Source organism: Panthera onca, chromosome A3 (genome assembly GCF_046562875.1).
Source record: "Panthera onca isolate mPanOnc1 chromosome A3, mPanOnc1 haplotype 2, whole genome shotgun sequence".
In the NCBI taxonomy this organism is placed as follows: Eukaryota; Metazoa; Chordata; class Mammalia; order Carnivora; family Felidae; genus Panthera; species Panthera onca.
Window position 1 is genome coordinate 94,776,677 of NC_138341.1, and position 24,262 is coordinate 94,800,938.

The following is a 24,262-nucleotide window of genomic DNA, read 5'->3' on the forward strand; positions in this document are numbered from 1 at the left end:
GCTACATGGGCTGGTTAGTGCTTCAAATGTGGATGCTGTGACTGAAATTTTAATTATAAATAATTTCATTTGATTTAAATTTTAGAATAGCCACCTGTGGCTAGTGGCCACTGATTGGACAGAGAAGCTCAATAGTCTTCCCACAGAGCTTTGGTACCTCATTTGAAAGACTTACATCTTTTTGTTAAATGCTTGGTTAAATCCTCAGCATGGTGCACATTGTGTTGCAGGGGACTTAACTTAAGGTTTAGGGTTTTACTGAAATGGTTTCCCTGGGCTTCTCAGGCAGAGTTACCAAAGTGCCGGGGGAGATTATGCCTTTTCCTCCTCCAGTTGGAGAAGCATGGCTCCAGAGTGGTCTTATGCAAACACAAAATTGAAAAGCCACACACAGATTCATTCTACTCTTTTTATGTTTGTTTTTAGATGAAAATAAGACTTCAAATAATGGCCAAATTAAGTACTACTTTATCTCCCCATCACACCCCCTGCCTTCCCTGCACCCACTTCCCTCCCCACAGTATCAAAAAAACACTTATGGTGTCAGTTCAGGATATGTATGCTGTTTCTCCTTCTCCCTTCCTTTGGTGGGGGAGATTCAGGTTGGAGAGGCATGGGCACTAGAGGCAAACAATAGCAGATGAGCTACCCAGAGAATGTAGATGATCTGTGGGCTTCTTCAAGGGCAGTCAGAGGAACAGGAATATAACTATGGTCACTAGTGTTTGTTTTTTCTTTACTATTGAAGATGAAGTTGGCTTGTTTGAAATTTACTGTAGACTTCCTACCTACCATCTCCCTTCCCTTCCTGTGTGGAGGTAATGCTGGATTGGAGGCAGGACGTGCTTGTAGAGTCATGCTGGCTATAGTTATGTTTGGGAGTCATAACTGACCGGTGGTAAATCCAGGGCTGTGGTGGAAGCTGTCTTACTTTAATGGAATTCAACACTGGGTGTTCTTTATTGTTCCAACTGAGCTTATATAGATAGTGGGTTTAGCCTCTAATTCTTTTCCTCAAAATAGGGAGAAAGGATTTTACTAGCTTTTCTGATAATAATAACACAACTAGATCCATTGTGGTGCCCAGAGTCGTGTAAAAGAAGGTGAAATGAGTGGCTGGTTTTCCCCTCTGTATAGTTACTTTGTATTTGTCATCAGTAATTGGCGCTTTCATTTTATTTCCAATACATATGGAAATTGTAACTTTTCACACTTTAATAGCATCTCTCTACTTCAGATATTAATAATGGAGAAGAGGGGCACCTGGGTGACTCAGTCGGTTGAGCTTCCGACTTCGGCTCAGGTCATGATCTCGCGGTCTGTGAGTTTGAGCCCCATGTCGGGCTCTGTGCTGACAGCTCAGAGCCTGGAGCCTGCTTCAGATTCTGTGTCCCTCTCTCTCTGCCCCTCCCCCACTCATGCTCTGTCTCTCTCTGTCTCAGAAATAAATAAACATAAAAAAAAATAATGGAGAAGAATTTCCTGAAGAAAAACTAGAATTATGAATACAATAGGATTACAAACAGTTCTGAGATGTTTGTTTCCATTTCTCCCCTCCCTCCCACCTCACTTTCCTTCCCCCACCTTCTTGGTCCTTTCTTTTGTGGAACTGTATATCTTTTATAACTCTTTGCTGATGAAAACGAATCAGAAGCTCCTGCAGAGGTACAGGGGAAAAGCTTGGGCCAAGTCATAGACCAACACATCCAGGGCCGGTATCCAGCAGGATTCCATCACAATCCTTTTGCTTTCTTTATACAATGGCTAATGCCATTTCTTACGAGCAAATAACACAGAGCAAGACAGCACAACTGTAGTTTTGCAACTAACCAGTTTCCCCATTCCCTGCTTTCCTTTGCTTGATTCATCATTACTTATTTCAGATTGTCCAGTGTGCAAGCATACTTCAATGCTACTCCCTCCTTCTCATGTTGAGGTGAAGGACTTCCTTCCATAAACCTCTCAGGTTATTGCCTTTTATTTTTTCCATAAGGACCACTTTACTGATATTGAGTGGAGGAGGGACAAGAAGAAATAAAATGAGCAAGAAAGACAGATTCTTCTTAAATCCTTTGAATTTAAGTTCTTATTGAGGATTTCAAATATTTGGATGCTTCCATGGATTTTTTTTTCTTTTAAAAGAATGATGCCAACTTTGAATGCAGCTCCTGGGTCACTGCCATAATTCTAAATGACTGATTGGAACTGGAAAAACAAACAAACAAACAAACAAATTCAGTATAAGTTCATGTTTCCTGGAGAACATTTTAAAAAGAACTGAGCAGATAGAGACACCCATCTCCCACCCCAAAGCTGCCTGCATTCCAGCTGACAAAATCAGCACCACTGGTTATCCTGACCAGAATGTCATGTCACTTTTATGACATCAGGGGTATATTTTAATGTGTTATATATATTTTAAATGATAATACAGGTAGGTATGTAATTGTTCTGGCTTGTTAACGTTAGTCATACTTGTTTTTATTAATGTTGAGCCCTTGGTTGGGAACAGCTCCGGATGATAGCAGTATTGTTACAGCATAGTGTGATCTGCTTCACAATATTCCTTGAGGCCCCCCTGCAGGGATCACATTACAGAAGAGGCCTGGATGGCCAGTTGTGCCTTTTCTCATTTGTCTCACGTGTTGCTGGTAGTGATGCATTAGCTCAGAAATCACTCCTCAGCTCTGTGCCCTATAATGGATACTGGAGGAATAATAATTAACATACAGCCCAGGCCTTTCATTCCTATAGCCTCTGGTTATACTGGTGTCTGCTTTGAATCATGAGATGTTTATGATCTCTGCAAATGGGAAGATGCAAACAAAATATACATATAAAGTCCCTTCTGGAGATTCTTGAGGTTAAAATTTGATTATTTTATTACAGCATGGTAATAATTTGAATTGGACTGCAAGTGTCTAAGTTGAAAGCCATTTTCAGTGGATGTTTTAACTTCTAAATTTAATATTTAAGACTACAGTTTTCCTTACGCCTTGAGACTTACAGGTGAGAAACTTGGGATTGACCCAACAGGATATACTGAATTACTCAATTCACCTTGGGGAAGGGAAACTGGAGACATGTTTGTGGAAGTCTGAAATTACATTCTGGTGATTATCTGTTGCAATCCAGATGCCCTGAGTTTCCTGGCATTCTGGCCTCTCTCACATAGTGTGCTGCTGGACTCATTGGTAACTGATACCCTCAGAAACAGGTCCCCTGGAAGGCAGCACTAGCAAATGCTTCCAAGAACCCTTTAAGGGCAGATAGTAGAAACAGCATCAGGGCTAAATATATGGAAAATTCACAATAGAACTCCAGCATGTTGTACTTATTGTTAGAACAGCAGAAGATATATAAAGAGCTTTTTCTCTCCCTTTAGATTGATTGGAATTAATGTGTTAACATAATTTGAATGAGTTGGTTTCTTTTTTATAAATTTAGGAGAGAGTTGTACAAACACATGCTGTAAATTTTCTGTCTTGTTTTGTTTGGATATGTGGTGTGGCGGCTATTGTAGAGTGACACCTAGTGTTTGATGTGCTTGTGACACTGGGCAGGTTGAAAGGGGAATCTGCCTGGAAGTGGGCCATGCACCAGCTGTTCTTGGGCATTCACTGAGTGAACTTGTTGGAGTGGCCCGTCCTGAGCCGACTGCAGGTCTGCGACACTTTCTAATTGTGTTGAGACAAGCTTTTTAAATTCTTTAAGTTTTGGGGATGGCAGAAACCACAAGGTGGCATCTCACTGAGGCTTTGTTAATTCTCTACTCATAACTTACTTCTAAACTCTTTGGAAGTGATTTTTTTTTTTTTTTTTCACCTTATGAAAATATGACACAGCCAACCAGCTGTGCTGGTACCAAAATCAAAGAGACCTGAAAAGTGCAGTTTTTAGCCAGAAAATAGAATCTTATATGAACTGAAGAAAAGTATGGAGTAATTGTTTGTGACTGAGATCTCCCATGTAAGATCCTTGTGTGAAAAGAAGACTCCTTTAGAATCTGTTTTAGTGAGTGCTTCACTCAGAGCAAAACTATATATTGTGGGTAGAATTATGTGCTACTTTTTTTTTTTTTTTTGAGAGAGAGAGAGAGAGAGAGAGCATATAATCAGGGTTGGGGCCGAGAGAGAGAGAATCTCAAGCCGGCTCTGCACCATCAGCATGGAGCTTGACATGCGGCTCAAACTCACAAACTGTGAGATTATGACCTGAGCCGACATCCAAAGTGAGATGCTTAACTGAGCCACCCAGTGCCGCTATATGGTACTAATTTGGGGATTTGTGAAGGTCTCTGGATATTCTCTCATTAAAAGCAAAGAGTCTAGTGCAGTTTGGTTTTCTTTAAAAAGATATTAGACCTTTGCATGATCTTAAACAAAGTAAAAAAAAAATAACCTCTTAACAATCTATCAAGTGCCTACACTTCTAAGTTTTTGAATTTGCATTTTCAGTACCCGATGAAAATGCTTTCCTATCGGTAGCTGTCTATTTTGATCAATATCAATAATACTTTTCTTACTCCATGGTTCTGTACATCTCATGCTGGTGCTCTTGAATACCCTCTTTTTCCTATAACTACTTCAGCCTTTGTTCAGAGTTTCAATCTTCTCTCCTACTTGAGTATCCTGGTTAACTAACTAGTCTTTTGGTCTATGATCTCTGCCCCTTGTGTCTCCCTCTCACACCTGGAATGCTGTTTGTATAATGTAATTCTGGTTCCCTTGGCCTTTAAGATGAAGTTTGAACTCCCCTGATGTTCAAGGCCCTTCCTGATCTGGCCTCTACCTCTCTCCATTCCTTGTTACTCGCCTTACTTTTGTTCCCACTGGCAACAAAGCAGCAGGGTTTGCTTTTGTTTTTGTTTTTGTTTTTTCCTGCTGTTGCTTAGTCTGCCTAAAAATGCCCTCCACTGCCTGGCGTACTCCTGTGTATCCTTCAGGATTCAGTTCAAGGGTGATCTCCCTTTGGAAGTGTGCCCTGTCTGTACTCACTCCCTTGTGCACGTACTGACATCCCTGATGTTCTTGCCTTTACCCTTTAGGGCTGTCACTTTTTGAGCAGGAACAGTTTCCTATATCACTTTATTTCTGAGCCCTCACATGGTACCTGGCACAAAAGGGGCACTTAAGAATACTTACTAATGAGTCAAATAAATGTTTGATTTAGAAGGTATTTGTTTTAATTACCTGCACTGATTTGCAGTGCTTGGAGATGTTTTCATTCTTACAAAACTTACTATAAAAAAAAATTGATTTCTTCCTAAAATCACCTTTTTTCAACCTTTTGAGTTTAAAATTTAGAAGTGTTTTTTTTTGTAGGCATACCTATACAGATTTGCCTCTTTCAGCTTTGACCAGTTTTTGTTCTACAGCATTCACGTTGTTGATAATCTTTAGTCTATAATTATATGGGTTTTTTTTAACCTGAGTGTTGCCAAAAGAATGTTTTAAAATCCCTCAAGTACTTGCAATTTTTTTTAAGTTTAAACTCTCAAAGGTGGGCTTGCAATGCATTGAGTTTTCTTGTGACTTGTGCAACTCCTACTTTGATGGTTTTATTCACATGGTTTAGAAAAATAACTTTTAATAAATTTTCATGAATGTTAGAATCTATGAAGTGATTCTACAGACTTGCCTCTCTGCATCTATCTATGAAACAACTCTTAACTATATTCAAAGATGTTGTATTGCACTGTATTGCCTGTTATATCTTGCAAAGATAGAGTGCATTAAAATCTCCTATTATAAGTGTATTAAATCTCTCAGTTTCTGCATTTGTTTTATTTTCATGCTATGTTATTGGTTGCATAAAGTTTCATATTATCCTTAAATTGTGAATTACACTTTTAATCTATTTGAAATGATTCCCTTTGTCCCCCTTAAAGCCTTTTCACTTGATATTGATACTGCTTTGCTGTGTGTTTGTACCTATGCATGCCTGATATGTTGTTTTTTGTATTTTATTGTTAATCTTTCTGTGTTTGAAAGCCAGTTCTGATTGACTTGGTCTTTGGTAGAGGAATTTAACCTGTTCGTATTTATGATATTTTTTTGTGTGTGAAAATCAACATTTTTGGTTTTTCTTCTACTTTTGTTTTTTGGGAAAGAGGTCACTTTCACTTCATGGAATATACTTTGTGATTATAAAATATACTTTCTATTTTCTGTCATTCCAATAATTATCCTTAAATTAATAAAATAGTATTAAAACTTTCTTTCTTGTAATTATTCATATTAATAAAAAACAACAGTATTTGATGATAGCCCCCTTCTTTTACTTTAACCACATATATCTTTTGTACTTCTCACTTATCAGCTATTTTAAGTATTTTGTATCCAGATTTTTTTATATATAATACTTTTAGAATGTTATTTCTCTTATGTTAATCATTTTGAGGATTTACTCTACTTTTCATAACCATATTAACTCCAATTATATAAATATAGCTCACTGTCACAGTGTTTATACCCCTGCATCTTTGTTTTTGGATTGTTTAATCTCTGTATTTGCTGGAATGTGAATTTTCCAGAATGTGAATTTTCTTAGTATGTTGAAGAGGGGATATGCAGCTGGTACACTTCCAGGTCTATAATATTTTTTCTTCTAGCTTCAAACATATATAGCTGTATATATACTTTCCAAATTGTACTCTTTTTTTCCCTCAAAACTCTGGATTTGTTTGCTTTTTAAAATAGCTGTAGTTTGTTTACTCTAGCTATCTTTACCATGGCACCTGGTCTACTTTGGGGCTTCTGTTCTCCATATGGGTGTATATTCTGGGGTGCATTCTACTTGCCTTGGCCTACAATGAGCCATGGACTGCACTGTCTTCTGGAGTTAATGTTGCAGAGAAAAAGACTGAGATTAGCCTGACTTTTGTTCCTCTGTGGATATTCTGATTTTTTGGATTTGTGTAGGAATTTTAGTTATATATTGAATTTACAACTTTTAATGTGCTCTGTCTAGCTGTTTCTCTCTGTTCAACCTATTTAGTTCCTGGGAGGCCTTGTGATACACAGGGTTGCAGTGGGGGTCTCTGTGGCAGACTCTAGATTCATGCTTTCCGTATTTTCATCTTCATGTAATATTTCCTCATTTCAGAATGTTACTTATTTGTGTGTCATCGTTTTCTTTATTTTCCTAGGTCTTAAAAAAAAATTCAGGGTCCTCTTGGATCTTTTAAGAACATGACTCAGAAATTCTAAAACAATTACCCTGTTTCAGAAAATCTCTTTCAGAAGGAGGAGTTTCCATATTTCTCTAGGATGATCTCCTCCTTCATTGCATATTCTGGTGTGTTCTGCCCTCACAGGAGGGGCACCACCTCCACCCCACATGATTCCGTGCAGGTTCATCTGTGCTTTAAGCAGCAATTCCTCTAAGTGTTTTGCTTGTTGGATAGGATCCTTTACCCTTTCTGGGTTTTAATTGCTTAATGTGGCTTTCAACATTTTAATATTGGTTGAATTCTAAAATACAGGAGAGAGAAATTAGATGTCCCTCCATTATTACATCCCATATTTCCTTCAGGGGTCTTTGTCTTGTATTTTAGTCTCTCTTTTGAAATATATTTATTCATTTTCTCCTTAGCTGAGAAAAGTATTGCCTCTCAAGTGATGACCTAATCAAGCATTAAGGTTTCCTATAATGTTTGGAAACACAATTCCATGCTTTGTTATATCTTTTTCTTAATTAAAAAAAATTTTAACGTTTATTTATTTTTGAGAAACAGAGACGGACAGAGCATCATCAGGGGAGGGGCAGAGAGAGAGGGAAACACAGAATCCGAAGCAGGCTTCAGGCTCTGAGCTGTCAGCACAGAACCTGACATGGGGCTCGAACCCATGAACTGTGAGGTCATGACCAGAGTGGAAGTTAGATGCTCAACCAACTGAGCCACTCAGGCACCCTTTACATTTTTTTTTAATGTTTATTTATTTTTGAGAGAGAGAGAGAGAGCAGGAGACGGGCAGAGAGGGAGAAACAGAATCCGAAACAGGCTGCAGGCTCTGAGCTGTCAGCGCAGAGCCCGACACAGAGCTTCAAACTCACCAACTGTGAGATCATAACCTGAGCCAAAGTCAGATGCTTAACCATCTGAGCCACCCAAGCTCCCCCCATGCTTTCTTATCTTTATCAAGTGCCTACTTGCGAGGTTCTGTGTTTCTACTGTGTTAGAGTATGAGCACCTTCCTTAAACTAGAACATTTCCTTGTGTCTGCCTGTACACATGAACTAAAATTAGAATTCCCGTTGTCTTGCTCTTTTTTAATTTTTCACTCATCCCTCTCTCTGTGCATGCAGTGCTTATTAGGAAACATGACATGCCAAGTGCTGTTCTTGAGGTTGGGGATACAAGATGGCTAATAGAGGGTCCCTTCTAGCAAGGAATCTAGCACCGAATGGTAGGGTAGGTCCTGTGTTTGTCTAACTGGGAAGCATGCTGGTGAGGGGTGTGGTGAGAGATAAGGTTAATGTGGGCCCTTTTGAAGAGGTGATGGTTCACTTCAGTTTTAAAGACTGAAGAGGATGTAACAAGATGGAACTGTGCTTTCCTTGCTCAGTAACAGCATGGCTAGTGATTAGGTAGATAGTGTACTGTTCTGGAAGGGATTGCCATAGAAGGAGAAGGAGAAGGAATTGCTAAAGAAAGCTAACAATGTAGCTATCTTATATTTAACATTATGCAGTTCCTTATTTTAACTCATTTCTCTTAAATTTTAGTTCTGAAACAAGTGTTGACACCCAGAGATCAATGTACATATTTTGTCTACACCAGAAAGCTGAGTCATTGTCAGTAAGAGATGCATGGCTAGGCCCATGACAGCTGAAGAATAAGTTGTCCTCTCTGTAGGTCTACCTGGAAGTGACCATGCCACCAGCCTCCTCCTCCCCTTCCCATGGGTCCTTCTGAAACCAGACTGTCCTTGTGGCCTTCATGGTATTTCCATTAAACTCATCTGCCCAGATGTCAGAAGTTTTCTTCTCATTTATTACTCAAAAGGTCAAGGAACTAAGACTTATGTTCTTTTAGATAAAACTCCCTATTTTTTCCATAGTTAACACTTCCTTTACCTTGCACCCTTGTGTCATGTGGCTAGTTTCAGGGAGAGTTGCAGCTCGTGTTCCCTACTTCTGGACATAACAGGTTTAGTTGGTCATTGTTTTGGTAGATTACCTCACGTGAGTTAGGATGTTATCTTGTCCTCATTCTTCACCGCCCTACCTTTCTAAGTGGAATTGAAATCAAGTGTGAATCTACTGGGATATGTTGCAATCATCTGGTAATAATTTGGGGAAAAAATGTTTCCCATACAAATTAAATGAAGATCAGCAGTTTTAAAGTATACTATAGCATCCTGTATGAACTCCAGCTTACATTTCGCATTATTCCCGGTCATGCAGTAGGTTCTGAAGAAAAAAGAACTATGGATAATCAGTTAAAAGAATGACAGATTCCCTGATGTGCTGATCAGTAGTAATACCTAATTTTGATTTCAAGTGTGCTATAATGGATTACCATATAGATGCAGCTGAGCACTGAGCATTAAACAGAGTCATGTGTTTTTCAGAAAAGTAATATTTATTCACACTGTGTGGCTTTCTTGAAATTTTTTTTTATTTTACTCTCCAGTGAAACTACAAACAAGATGTCAATAGCTTATGTGGCATTCACAGTAGTGTAGCTTAGAATATCAGCTGCAGTAGAAATGCCATAATTGCCTCAGTAAAGGTAGGCTTCATCTGGTACTTTCTGAGGGACAGGCTTAGCATTTAGACACAGATGGTCATGTGGGGCTTTATTTTTATTGACTTCAGAGACTTTAATGCATAAAAAATGGTCCTGGCAATATTTGGGTACAAAAAGAAGCATCAGTGTAGGTGATGTTTCAACCTTTGAGTGGTTGTGTAAGATTCTGTCCATTTTGGAATGTTTTTAGTAGCTCAGATTGGGGCATGGTGTTTCATATCCAAACCTTACCGAGTTTATTTTTGAGTGTCTTTAAAGTCCATCCATTTTATAAATCTGAAAACTTTTATCCAGAAGTGGTGATGATGATAGACCTGACCTCAGAACAAGTTGGAGACTACTAGTGGCCTACTGACAGTATCCAACCATCTAGATACACATCATCCCACTGCATTTTTTATTTTCTTTATAGTAAAAAGACATTTTTCTCTATTGCACAGTAAGAAAAGAAACTTAAGGAGATAGGGTAAGTATTTTGGAAAGCTGAAAAGCGTGATTCAGTGCTGAATTTCCTGACTAAAAGTAAAGGTCTGAAGAACAGGCATGCCAAGCATTTGTATAGCCCAATATAAGATCTATCCTGAATCTGTGGGGTAATTTTCTCAGCATCTTCTATACGACGTTTTGAAATCAAGTGGCAGAATGGGATCAGAAGATGATCTCAGAATGCAGCCAGGGCGCCCAGTACCCTTGGCAGAGAATGCACGAGGAAGTAGGACACTGAGTCCTTGCCGTGCCATTCCCTCAGGAAGAGTGAGCTACACAGGAGGAGGCAGAACAAGGACAGGAAGCATTCAATGGACCGAGGCTTTGGTCTATGTGTGGCGGCAGCCCATTGACGAGAAACAATGCCAGCAGACAGGATGCCCCTGAAATAGGGTTCAGTGCTCTTAGTACTTCAGCCTCTTAATATGATGAGAATATTCTAATTAATAATTGGAAGATTATTGTGGCTGACAGAGTGATGTGCAGCTCACATCACCCTTCAAGAAAGAATTTGCTACCTAGCTGCAAGGAGTAGGGCCAGCTGGCAGCCCGAGGCTGTAAGTGCCTTCAGCTCTCCAACCACAGTCGCTCTCTTCTCATCATGATGCCCAGCCAGTGACGGAGCAAGGTGGTGGTACAAGGACCTCGCCATTTTCAGGCACACATGGCCCCTCTAATGTGCCATCTTTGCTCTGGAGCTTCTGCTAGGCTGGCAGATACTTTCAGCTCTGTATGGTGGTCTGAGGCTCCCTGCCCCCTCCTACTGCTTCATTTCCCTTGCACAGATGTTACTTTTCCAGTAAACCAGGGCACTGCTAACTCCACCACAGCATTCATCTCCCAGAGAACTCCACCTGCAACGAGTGTTATTCATCTGTTATCAAACATGCTGAATTAGCCTTTGTAATACATTTTTTTAAACTTTTTTTCAATGTTTATTATTTTTGAGAGAGACAGAGACAGAAGATGAGTGGGGGGAGGGCAGAGAGAGAGGGAGACACAGAATCTGAAGCAGGCTCCAGGCTCCGAACTGTCAGCACAGAGCCTGACGCAAGGCTTGAACTCACAAACCATGAGATCATGACCTGAGCCAAAGTTGGGACACTTAACTGAGTGAGCCACCCAGACACCCCTGTAATACATTTTTTTCGTGAAGGGAAAGTTTGAGTTTGAACCGTAAAACTAAGATGTAAATGGAAGCCTTGTTTCTCTCTTCCGTCTGGAGACTTGTAGCCCATCCCCAGGTCGTACTTTTTCTGGGCTATAGAGCGGCTCTTTTGGGTTGGCAATAGACTGCTGAGACCCTGATCTTTATTTTCAGATCCAGAGTTGTTGATTTTCTCACACAAACCTCTTTGCTTGTGATGTTTTCCTATAACTTGTAGACAGCTCTCTGGGTTCTCACTCCTGTCTGTGGCCTTGTCTGTAGCTCCTGGGCATGTTCAGGTTTACATTTTGTTGGTAGGACAGTGTTTGCATGGGTTCTTTTAAAATATTCCATAGAGAACTGATATATTTACTTCTGATTCCCTTTTAATATAGTGGATCTTAACAGATAACCCAGTTGATACACTTACTTCCTTTTGTGTATTATTCATCTTATACGCACGTTGATATATATTGCAAGGGGAAGACCTGCTTTTATTTTTTCCCCCCAAAGAGCCATTTACTTGCCTTTGCGCAATGTATAGATTGATCCATCCTGCCTGGTGTTTGGTGTCTGGCTGACGAAGGTTATGGGTTCTTCGAGCAACAGATAACATTGAGTTTACTTGGTTTGATACTGAAGTTATTTTGTTAGGTGGCAATCAGTTTCTTATATTTTCCATCATCCTTAACTTTTTCTAACTAGTTGTGCATATAAATAGTCATAAGTATTTTTAATCTTTAAAATAAATAAATGTGCAAACACTTGGCACATCAAAAATTTCTTTTTTGACCTGTGCACACATGTCTCTAGCTTCTGCTATACCTTCTTCATCCTTCCTGTCTTCAGAGAGCTTCAATGCACTGATGTCTCTAGGGTCTCATCTTCTGTCATTTTAAGCCCTCTCGGAGGGACCTTATGCATACATATCTTCAGCTGTTGCCTATATTCTGTTACCACCCAAGTCCTGCTTCTGCCTTCCAGACCCATATATATCTAATTGCCTAGAACATCTCCTCTAAGAAGTCTGTTGACGCCTCCAATTCCAGGATGTCCAGAACCAAATTGGACATGTTTCAATTCTGGGATTCCTTCTGGATTTGATGTCTTAGATAGGGGTATTGCCATACTGAGCCACTAGGAAATCCTTCTTGAGTACTCCATTCACCACAACTACTCTGTCTGACTGCCAGCTCAACAGTTTTACCTTCAAATATCATTATTATATGCATCTCCTCTTTACCGTGCTGAGCTTTGTCCAGGCTATTTCATTCCTTCTCTGAAATGTTACCATTGCCTCTTCATTGATGTCTCTGCCTCTCGTCTCAGTCATCTTAAATCCCCCCCCCCCCAGCTGGAACTTGTTCAGGGACTGAACCTGTTCAGTGCTTCATGAGATCATGGCCTCACCTATCTCTCCAGTTCCTTCTCCTCCCATCCTCATCTACCTACTAACCAAGTAGACCCTCTAACTGCTGCTGTTCTTTTCAGATATCAAGCTGTTTTTGCCTCTTAGCCTTCACACATGCTCTTCCTTCTATTCCTTTTCTCCACTAGGCTAATTTAATTAATCCTACAAGTCTCAGCTCAAGCATCCCTTTTTTCTGGAACCATTCTGTGAAGGTTCTGAGATGAGGTGCTTTCCCCCTCACCTCTACACCTCCTCATACAAACTCCTATTGGGCTTTTTTCTTTTCCTCTTGAATGATATTTTCTTTATCATCTCTCTTGCCCACTAATCACAAAACCCTTAGAAGGAAGAACTAAGTATTTTATGAATATGAACTTATTTTTGCATTTCAGACACCAAGCTTGGTATCAAGTGTGTAGATATTTTTCACTAAATGGGATTTGATTGTCCATTGTGTGTGTGTGTGTGTGTGTGTGTGTTTGTGTGTGTGTGTAAGTGTGTTTGGGAGTATGTCCGCATTAATACAGAATAAAACAGGATATAGGATACACTTTAGAGTTATGGACTTAAGAAATACCAAGTCAACATGTTCTAGAGGAAGTCAAAAGTGGAAATGTAGGAGAGAGCTCGTGTCAGTGATTGTCAGCCATGTGGTCAGCCACATACAGCTTTTAATATATATAATCAGAAATGGTCTTCGATATAGTTTTATAGCATTTTCATCCGTGTAGATGTGTGGTATGAAGAATTTGTAAGAAATACCATAACTAAATATATTTATATTTTTTTATTTATGTTTGTCAGAGTTTGAAAAATTCTTTTAAATCATACAGCTTTGATTCTTTGAGTTTTCTTTACTAAGTTCAGGGTTTAAAAACTGCCCATACATTTTAACGTAAATATCGGTCATCAGTCAATGACATATAAGGAGTACAAAGGTACATTTTATGTTAACGTGAACAAAGGGACAAAGCAAAGGTCAGGATGACCTGTAAAACTCATGGTTTTACAAATAAAATGAATGCAGAATTCTTCTACTGAGTATTTATTGAGCACATGCTATGTGCCAGCCATGCTCTAGGTGCTGGGTATACTTAAGAGGAAAAGACAAAGGTGTTCTTGCGCTTGCAGGGCTTACACTCTGGTAGAAGAAATACTGCCTTCAAATGAGTGAACTTGAAGAAGACTTCAGTGAGGGATGAGGGCTATGAAGAGGACAGAACGGGCAGTAGAGAAAGCATCAGAGCAGTGGGGAGGGAGCCAGGCTCTTCTAGAAGGAACGCCAGAAAAACCTCTATGGGGAGGTGACGCTTGCAGTGAGAGCCGGATGGTGAGGTGGTGCCATCGGTGCCAGGCTGTGAGTGGAAAAGCATCCAGGCCGAGTGTGAAGTCTGTGCCATTTGGAATCACCTGCGTTTGATGCAAGTTTACCTGTTGTGCCTTTTCTCAGTAGACGTTCTTATACATTTACTGTCGTCACCTGAGAACGAATGATGCGATACATGTATGTTATTGACCCACTTGGAAAGTTAAGATAAGAAAACGAAACAAAACAAAACCCCAGGCAGGTTTAGATGGAGGAGGTAGTTTATTAGCTGCCTGGAAATACACTTATTCGGGAGATCTGGATATAAATTTTTTACCTTCGTCTTTTAAAATGTTAGAATATTAGCTTAGATAACCTAGAAAGAAGATTTTTCGTGGTAAAATAGTGATATCTTTCAATAACAAGAAAATATTTTGACTGTTTTTTTTAATTTCTACATTTCTTAAAAAGGTGGTTGCAAATAAAGTACAAGGAATCTTATGATCCAACAGTAACTTGCCAAAATTTACTTTAGAGTGGGGAAAAAAGAAAAAGGTCCTTTGGGTCTTGGGGAGGGATTTGCTTTTATTAGCCAAATACTCTTGTATGTCATAAATTCATTCTTTATCGTACCTTCCAGTGTTTGCGGCGAAGGAGGTGGAAGTCCTGTCTGCAATCTGAAACTTACTCTTAGCTATTAATTTCAAGAAATTCTTGGCAGCAATTTCATTTTGTTATTTCACTGAATGAATGTTCAAGGTCTTCTCTTCTTTGTTGTTCATATTTCTTCGCAACTCTGGTCTGTATCCAGAGACTAGTAATGATAATGCAAACGGGAAATTGAAGGCCAAAAAGCAGAAACCTGGGGCATCTAGCATTTGAGAAATTATTCTTTTAATTCTTAAGCAATGGCTATGATTTAATTAAGATAAAATTATCATTTTAGGTTTTTTCCCCCCTTCTTTTCCTTGTTTTCTTTTAGGAAGAATTAAACTCGGGACAGTGATGTCTTTAAGGTACTCAGGTAAAGAAGGTTGCCTGGGGCAAGTAAGACACTGTCCCATGGGCTACAGGGTCAAGTGTGCTATTTACATTATTATAAATCATTTGTTTTCTTTCTGTTTTCTTTTCTGAACTATGTATATACTTTTCACACATAGTACTATCATGAAATGTGTAGTTTATGTTCTCTTTATCTTATCAGTTTTTAAATTTGTTTTATAGAAAATACTGCAGTTTCTACCTGAACGAATTTTCTTTCGATGGCATTACCAGAGTATAGGTAAGAACAATTTAAAGATTTTTAAAATCATATGGATTTTTTTTCCAGTCAAATTTTTAGTAATGTTTTATATAACTAGCACCATCAAGATTAGGTTATAACAAAGAATGCTAACAAGGATATGTTGGTCAAAAGCAAGACAAGTCCACTCTGGACTTTGGAGGAAAATATAATATCTATCCCTGCTCTAAAAGTGCTATTTAAAAAGAATGGTTCATAGATCTGTAGCATCAGCCTCAAGTGAGAGCTTGTTAGAAAATGCAGAATGTCCGGCCCCAGCCAGACCTGCCAATCACAGTCAGCATTTTTTTAAATGTTTATTTACTTTTGAGAGAGAGAGAGCACAAGTGGGGAAAGGGCAGAGAGAGAGGGAGACAGAGGATCCTGACAGCAGAGTCTGATGCGGGGCTTGAACCCACAAACTGTGAGATCATGACCGAAGCCAAAGTCGACACTCAACCAGGTCTCAAGACAGTCTGCAGTCTGTAACAAGAGCCCAAGGGGATTCCTGTGGATAAAAATTGTTTGAGAAACATTTGATCTGGAGGATTTTTCTTAAGTGACTTCATTTTTTTCTTACAAAAATATCTTGTTCTTCATGACTTTATCATTGATCAGAGCTATTGTGTTTGAATACGTTAGTGTGTGGCAGCAGGAGGGAACTTGCAATATAGCCAAGTTACCACGGCTGCCCTTTCTGTGCAGCTCTTGACATCAAACATTTCCTCTCAACTTAATATTCATGGCATAGCTGGCATAATTTGTGATATTGATGGTGAACCTTTCTGTTTAAAGAGTATCTGGTTTGGTCTGTCTGCCTTAGAAGACTTCTAGTTGCTATAATTTTTATACCTTGCCAGATGATCATATTTGCGGAGAGCATAACCTCATAATGGCATCCTACTATCTGATCATTCATTCATTCAAATATTTATTGAGGGAGAAACAAAGTTCTGAGGCTGAAACAAAGAATATGTCACCATCCTTGTATTGTGTAAGCTGATTGCCTGGGGTGAGGGGTAGGTGAGAATAAAATAATTAGAGTATAACTGTCGCTATGAAAAGTATACTGGTAGCAACAAAGAAAGTTGAACAATTCTATTCAGAAGACCTGAGGAAGGCTCCAAGAGAGGTAAATCTCCACCTGAACCTTGAAATATGAGTGCAGAAAGGGTTTTCTAGATGAGAGATCAATGTGTGAAAGACACAGGACCTGAAAGAACATGGCATGTTCGATGAATATTTCAAAATTCAGAATCCCAAATTTAATTTAGTACTATTTATGTGAAAAATGTTACTGGCCCTTATATAAACTGAACTTAGTAAAGTATATATAATAAATACATCTACTGAACTGAATGATTAAATCCTCACTTTAAGGTAGTGCCTTGGTCTTTAAATCTTTCAAACACACAAAGAAGATTTTCCTTTACATTATAGAGTTATTGATAGCATTTCTGTTGATACTTCAACCTTGTGTATTTGAAGTAAAAACTTAAAAATCAAATGCTAAGTATAATCTGAAGAGATACCACAAGGACTTGTAGTGCTCCGTGGTGTAGTGGGAATGGATGAAAATGAGAAATAACATGCGGTATGTTTTATCTGTGCTAGATATAATCCTTCCATTTTGTTCGTATCTTATAGGAAAACCACACTTGTTTTCTTCAGATAGTACTTTAAAATGTCTGTAGATTAATAGCCCCTTCTCAGCCTGAATGAGCTTACTAGAACTAGGTGTAGAAATTCATTTGCCATTTGTGTTGTGCAACTTTATGCGCCTCATGGGTGGTGTGATGTTACCTTAATTCTGGCTGCTGTTACCACATGGACTGGTTAAAATTGTGGGTACAAGTAGCTTTTTACCCAGTTTAATAGCATCTGACCATGAACAGTGACTCTTGGACTGGGATTGCAGAGGAATAGTCCTTTTGAACCAGCATAAGAGCAGGTGTTGTTTACCTCGTTAGTATGTAGAATAAGCTAGTTTATCTAGTGTATAGAATGAGTTATATTTCAGAATGCTGAAATATGGGCATTTGCATATAAAATCATCCTGTACTGATGTATGACAGACATTAACACAATGTTGATGTCTATAGGTAACACCCCAGGGACTGGGCACTGCCCTGTAACCAAGAGGATTCTTATTTCTGTAGCCTAAGATATGAATATTCAGCAACAGTGGCATAACTAAATCCAAAAGAGCCTCAGTCAGGTTAGTCAGGAGTTGCCACCAGATGAGTTCAGATTCAAGTCAGGTCCTGTCCACTAGTGAATTGCACACAAAAAGCGTTAGTTTTCATAGCTTTCTGGATTTTGAAATTGCCAATAAAGGATTGTGGATTTGTAACTTTACACATTTTTTGACATACCTCACTCTCTTGCATTCTTTTCAGTTTATTCGGATTTGTTAAAATGGTTATCATTTGTCACTGAAGGTCTTGACGAAGTTAGTTGTAAAAACTAAGTAAATATTAAGGAAACACCAGATTTCAGAGGAAAGGAACGTGCCTTAAATATTTCCGTAGCATTGGTATCTTCTTGACTTCTGCAAAACCTCTTGAGTCAAGGAGAGGAAGCTTTTCACTAGTCAGTGCCAGACATTCTAGGTATCTAATAGTTCTTATTTTAGATCTTTTACATTCTATATACGTAGTATTTCTTACTAATATGAAGAACACTACTGTATAAACTTTGTAATGAAATGTTACTGTGGTTGGTAGTGGCCAAGGTTCTCTGAAATACTGGGTTAGGATCTTAAAGCTGGGTTTGCACACCACTGATTCAGTATGTTTCCTGTCTCGCACTACAAATAGTGTCACCAAGTATAGAAACCTAAAATAAGAGCAACTCCTACATTCTGCAAGTCTGAAAAGTTCTCAGACCTACCGGATAGCCAGGTTTTATCCTGGGAAGGAAGAAATTAGTTTGAAATACCACCTGACACATTGTTTGAAGTCAGTTTCCTATCATGCCATTTTGTTTTGTCTATAGTGAAGAGAGACATTTCATTTCTCTCAAAATTGTTTTTAAGTTTTATTTTATTTATTTATTTTTATTAGAGAGAGCAGGAGAGAGGGGTCAGAGGGAAGGTAAGAGAGAGAGGGAGAGAGAATCTCAAGCAGGCTCGACACTTAGCACAGAGCCCGACACAGAGCTCGAATCCCATGATTCATGAACTATGGTATATGCTAACCTGCTACTTAACTGTTTATAAATTTCCATTACTGATTACAAATGGGAAAATTTTCCTGAAGTCATTTTATTTTGTTTTTTTTAGTAATATTTATTTTTTATTTTTTAATTTATTTTATTTTATTTTTTTATTTTTAAAAATTTATATCCAAATTAGTTAGCATATAGTGAAACAATGATTTCAGGAGTAGATTCCTTAATGCCTCTTACCCATTTAGCCCATCCCCCCTCCCACAGTCCCTCCATTTTAGTTCAGTAAATCACGATGGACAAGGGTGGCCACTCAAAGCCTTATCTCTGTGTGATAATGAGAGGTCACAGGATGTGAGGAGATGACCAAGAATGGCACAATAGTAAACCAAGGATATTTGGGGCAGGGGCAGGCTGTGGCCCCTTTTCATGTGCCCAAGCATCATTAGTATAGGACTGAAGTTATATGTGTGTTTCCTTTAAGAGGGTTTACAGTTCATGAGCCTCTAGAAAGCAAATCCTGTCCCATTCAGTGTACAGTGCTATGCCTGTACGCAGTAAAAGTTTGCTGAGGGGTGGGAAGAAATATTTTTTACTAGAGATGTTTTATATAAAAAATTCTCCAAATAAATAGCTCTTGGGCTTAAAAGAGTAGGTTCAACTAATGGAAAATTCACATAGTACCTCATATGTGTTTTTTATAAATGAGTGATTATTAATCTAGCTTGCTCAACTAGGTTCTTCTTATATATAATATAAAAACCAATGCAGATTTGCATTGGTTATAAAAACTGCAGATTTGCTTGTGACTTTTTAAGAGTATCCCCCTGGCTTTATGCCTTGGGCTTCACAGTGGTCTGACAGTGCTTAGGATGTGAACACAACCTCTGAGCAGCCTTATTTCTCAAAGTTTCTACAGCTCACTGGGCTCTAACTACTCCTCCAGACGCTGAGTCTGACAACCTCCCTGGGTCCATCATAGGCCACACCACAGCTGCCTCTTCCCTAGGGAACAGGGTCTCCCATGCACTCTACACTAGGACTTCGTCAGAGGTGCATTGCAGCCAGGCTGAGCTACAGGGACCCTGCATGCCTCCATGTCCATCAGCGGATGGCTGACCCTCATGCCCCCTCAGCCCACTTGGTGTCTTCCCAGGGTCCTCTCTGGCATGCTTTCATCATCATTGCCCTGCATTTCTTGCTCTCCTTCCCACTTTGGATATGGCCCTCTGGAAATCCTCTTGGGTTAAGCCACAGCCCTAGAGTCTCAGCCTCATTGTTTCACCTCCTCAGCTATCTAATACCTGGCTTTTCTCTCAGTCTTCTCTGTCTCCCTCAGAGCTGTGGGGGTGAGATCGTGGTCTTTCTTTTCTCCAAGACCCATTCTAGACCTCATCCACTGCCCCCTCTGTGGAAACCTCTCTTCCCTCAACTGTACCTTGTCCCTCCTCATTGCCACCATGTCTTCTGATCTCCTGCTTACTTGCCTTTTTTTTTTTTTTAATGGCTTAGCTATTTACCCATCAGCTCCTTGACCCCCTCACCCTTTGTGGCTTCCTGACTTTATCTTCTGGACACTTGTCATTATGCAGATTTGTATCTGAGAAAAACCTGTGTCCTCCCGATTTTTCACTTAGTCACTCTCAAGCCACCTGCTCTGTTTTTTGCTTTTTTACAAAGCTGGTCTTTTTTGGGAGTATAATTGATGATAATAAACTCTATGTAGAGAAGATGTTAATTTTGATAAGTTTTGACATAGGTGTACACCTACGAAATCATCACAACAGTCAAGATCATGAACATAGCCATCATTCCCAATGGTTTCCTCATGCCTTTTTCCCACCCCCCTGCCAAGTTCCCAGGTAACCACTGATCTGCTTTTTATCATTATAGATTAGTTTGATTTTCTAGAGTCTCATAGAAATAGAATCATGCAGTATATACTCTCCTTTGGCTTCTTTCATCCAATAAAATTATTTTGAGATTCATCTGTGTTGATGTATATCTTAATAGTTCATTTCTGAGTAGTATAGTATTTCATTGTATAGTTATACTATAGTTTATCTGTTCACCTGTTGATGGGCATTTGGGCTGTTTCTAGTATTTGCATACAAGTAGAACTACTGTAAACATTTGTGTACAAGTCTCTATGTAGACATGTACTTTCCTGTCTCTTGAGAATGGAATGGCTGAATCATATAAAATTATATGTTTAGTTGACAGACTGCTTCCCAGAGTGGTTGACATTCCCACCAGTAGTATGAGAGTTCCAATTACTTTACGTTCCTATCAACACTTAGTATCATCAGTCTTTTTATTTCAGTGGTAGTACTACCTTGCTGTGGTTTTAATTTTTCATTTCTCTAATGACAAATGACTTTGAACATTTTTCCTCTGCTATTTGCCATCTGTATGTCTTTGGCAAAGTGTACGTGTGAATTGATTGGCCACTTTTAAAAAAAAATTTAGTTTGGGGCGCCTGAGTGGCTTAGTCGGTCGGCATCCCGCTTCGGCACAGGTCATGATCTCTCGTAGTTTATGGGTTCAAGCCCTGCGTCGGGCTCTGGGCTGACAGCTCAGAGCCTGGAGCCTGCTTCAGATTCTGTGTCTCCCTCTCTCTCTCTGCCCCTTCCCTGCTCACATTCTGTCTCTCTCTCTCTCTCCCTCTCTCTCTCTCTCTCTCTCAAAAATAAATAAACATTAAAAAAATTTTTTTTAATTTAGTTTGTCTTCTTAATATTGAATTTTAAAAGTTCTTTACGAATTCTGGATTTATGTGCTTTACCTGATATGTGACTTGGAAATATTCTCTCCCTATCTCTGACTTGTCTTTTCATTGCTTTACTTGTGTCCTTCAAAGATTCAAAGTTTCTAATTTTGATAAATTCCAGTTTATTGGTTTTTCTATTATGGATTGTGATTTTGGTGTCCTGTCTAAGGAATCTTTGCCTAACCCAAGATCACAAAGATCTTCTGCATTTTCTTCTAGAAATTCTATACTTTATATGTTTCATATTTAGTTCCCTGATTCCTTTTGAGATTAATTTCAAATTCCTCCAGTGGACTGCGTTCCTTTGTGCTTATTGTAAATATTATAGTGCCAGGAAGTTCTGTGTTCCTGCTCCACTGGCAGCTGGCAGCACGGCTTACACACCATCAGCACCCTAAAGGGTGTTTCTCTGTGTTCTTGTACCCTTCCTGGTGGTATACTGTCTTTGCTTATTAATTGGTTTGAGGCATGATATACAGAGGGAGTTTTTTAAAAATAAAAACCACACAAGAATCAGTTTTATAATGTTAAAGTTATATTAGAACTATCTTTATGAACTAGTGACCTTAAAAAGGTGTCTAAAAGATTGCCACTTCATCAAGAGAAATTGTCAAGCAAGGCAGTTCTCACAATTGAAAATGACATAGGCAAAGAAGATTTTGAAAATCTTGATGAATTTGTTTTGTTAAAGCCAGGAGAGTAAAATTGTAATACATTCTGTGTTATAAACAAAACTTAAGCTAATGTGAGTTTTAATAATTTTCGATTGTTCAATATTGAGTTTTTTGTTTTTCAATGTTTTTTCAATGCTTAAATGTTCTGGGAAAAAATTAACCATTAAAAATGTATGAAAACATATCTATAGTGGTACACAGTTTTCCTTTTATGTTAGGCTCCAGTATGACTTAGCTGAACACTGATACTTATTTAAAACCTTAATAATGTTCATCATGGATTGTTTGGCACTAATTTTGATTTTTAGAAACTATTGTATTAAAATATTATTTTTTTTATTATTGAGTTTTCTTGTGCAGACCCCTCACTCTTCTTGTCCTAGACCCAGCCCTCCTTAAAAGCAATAAGACTTAACATTAAAAGGATGTTTATAAAATACAATAAAAGCCAGTAGAAGTTAGAAGTTCATACAATCAGTCCAACTAATTAGATTTTATTTACTCATTTATTCACTCTTCCCTCACATGAATCAACATAGTGGCAATCAGTAGGGTTGAAGAGGCACCTAAAATTTGGGAGTGGGTATAATTATAGTTTGGATGGGGTATTTAAAATTCCAAACAGATGTGATATAGAGAGAGAAACTTTTTGAAATTAAAATGAAAAAGATTTCATAATGGTAGTTAGAGTAGCAGTATCTTTGTGAACTTTGGACCTTAGGAAATACCTAAAGTAGCCAGGCAAGGCTCTCCAGTATTTATCACCAGTTTTCATGTTGAAACACTATTCTGTGTGCTCCTACTGCACAAGTTTTCTTTCTAATGCTGTTCTTATTTAAAAAGAGTTTCTTAGAGAATAGCTGATGCCTTATCTTGTGGGGAAAATGTGTTTTTCATATACCAGGCACTGTTCTAAGCATTTATATATGTTAACTCATTTAAACTTCATTAATAATTCCCCATGGTAGGCACTGTTATTATCCCATTTCACAGATGAGAAAACTCAGGCATAGTGAGATTAAGTAACTGACTCAGGTTATACAGTAAATGCAGAACCTAGATTTGAACCCTAACAATCTGACTTCTGAATCTGGCTAGTAAATGCCAAGCTATACTACTTCACATGTACAAGAGTTTCTTGCAAGATGGAAACATCAAACATGTATGTGTTTTCTATTGCTGCTCTAACAAATTACCAGGTTAATTTCAAAAAAAGTCAGGGACTGTTGGCCGATATGGGTCAAGACATTCTGTATGTCTCTTTGTAAAGTCTGTCCTATTTATAAGTATTTTTCTTCTTTCCGTTGTAGAGAAGAGTGGATATGGGCAACTATGGGTAGGCCAAACATTAAAAATAAAACTGTGGACCCATTCAAAGTAGGGGAGGGGCTGATAAGCCTCAGTGGTCACGCACAATAACCAGGAGAAAGTGTTCCAAGAATGTGTTGCAAAATGATAGATTTGCCAGATGTCCAGGAGAAGAGCTGTGTGAGCGGACTTTATCTCGCCTCTTTTGGGGAGTGGAGTGTCTGTTGGCCCTGCCAACCACATGAGGTCCTCATGGGCATACTGGAGTCAATATTAAACTGAGGCAGACCAACCTTTGTCCAAGAATGGGTGAACATGGAGGCAAGGGATAAGGCCCCAGGTTAAGGAGAGGTGTGGGATAAAATAGTCCCATGAGAGCAGACACTTGAACCTTAGTTGTGAGAGAGATTAGCTCAATAAATGCTGGCTCTAGACCAAAAAAATACTGGATATGGTTTGGTGACAGAAGTAGAGGGAAGAGGGCACTTTAACTTCTGTTACTCATTCACAACCATTGGTGATTTAGTGTTGTTGGTGACTTAGTATTGTAACATAGTCATAACAATGGTGACTTTCCACTGAATCTTAGTGTTAAGTGTTATAAATAGCAACAGCAGTTACAAAATTGTGTGCATTTAACTAACATGTTGTATCTATCCACTTAAATATGACCTGTAGAAATTTGTTGAGACTGGCTCTATTTCTTAGTGGAACATCTCTTGAAATACATTACTGGAGTAAATATGATTTGATGTGTGAGTTTTAATTATTGCATAAAACTTATCATCAGGAGATTGAAGTCATTTTTTTCCCCAAAATTTTAGAAGAAAAGGTTCTCTTGCCTGACTTCCAATACATTTTTTTATTTTTAAAGATTACTTCCTTCTTTAAGGTTAAGATTAGAGCCTACATATGATATTTAGGTGGGTTGCCAAGCCAACTCCATACTAAGA

The 24,262-nt window shown here is 38.6% G+C and overlaps 1 protein-coding gene across 6 annotated transcripts in view; it reads left to right on the forward strand.

Annotated features, from left to right (window-relative positions):
* The window catches only part of RALGAPA2 (Ral GTPase activating protein catalytic subunit alpha 2), a 323,002-nt gene that overhangs the window by 41,947 nt on the left and 256,793 nt on the right, over window positions 1-24,262 (forward strand). For all 6 annotated transcript variants that reach the window (XM_060610992.3, XM_060611000.3, XM_060611012.3 and 3 more), the window contains exon 4: window positions 15,332-15,389. In XM_060610992.3, coding sequence (XP_060466975.1) covers window positions 15,332-15,389 — 58 coding nt within the window. The remainder of the gene's footprint in view (window positions 1-15,331; window positions 15,390-24,262) is intronic.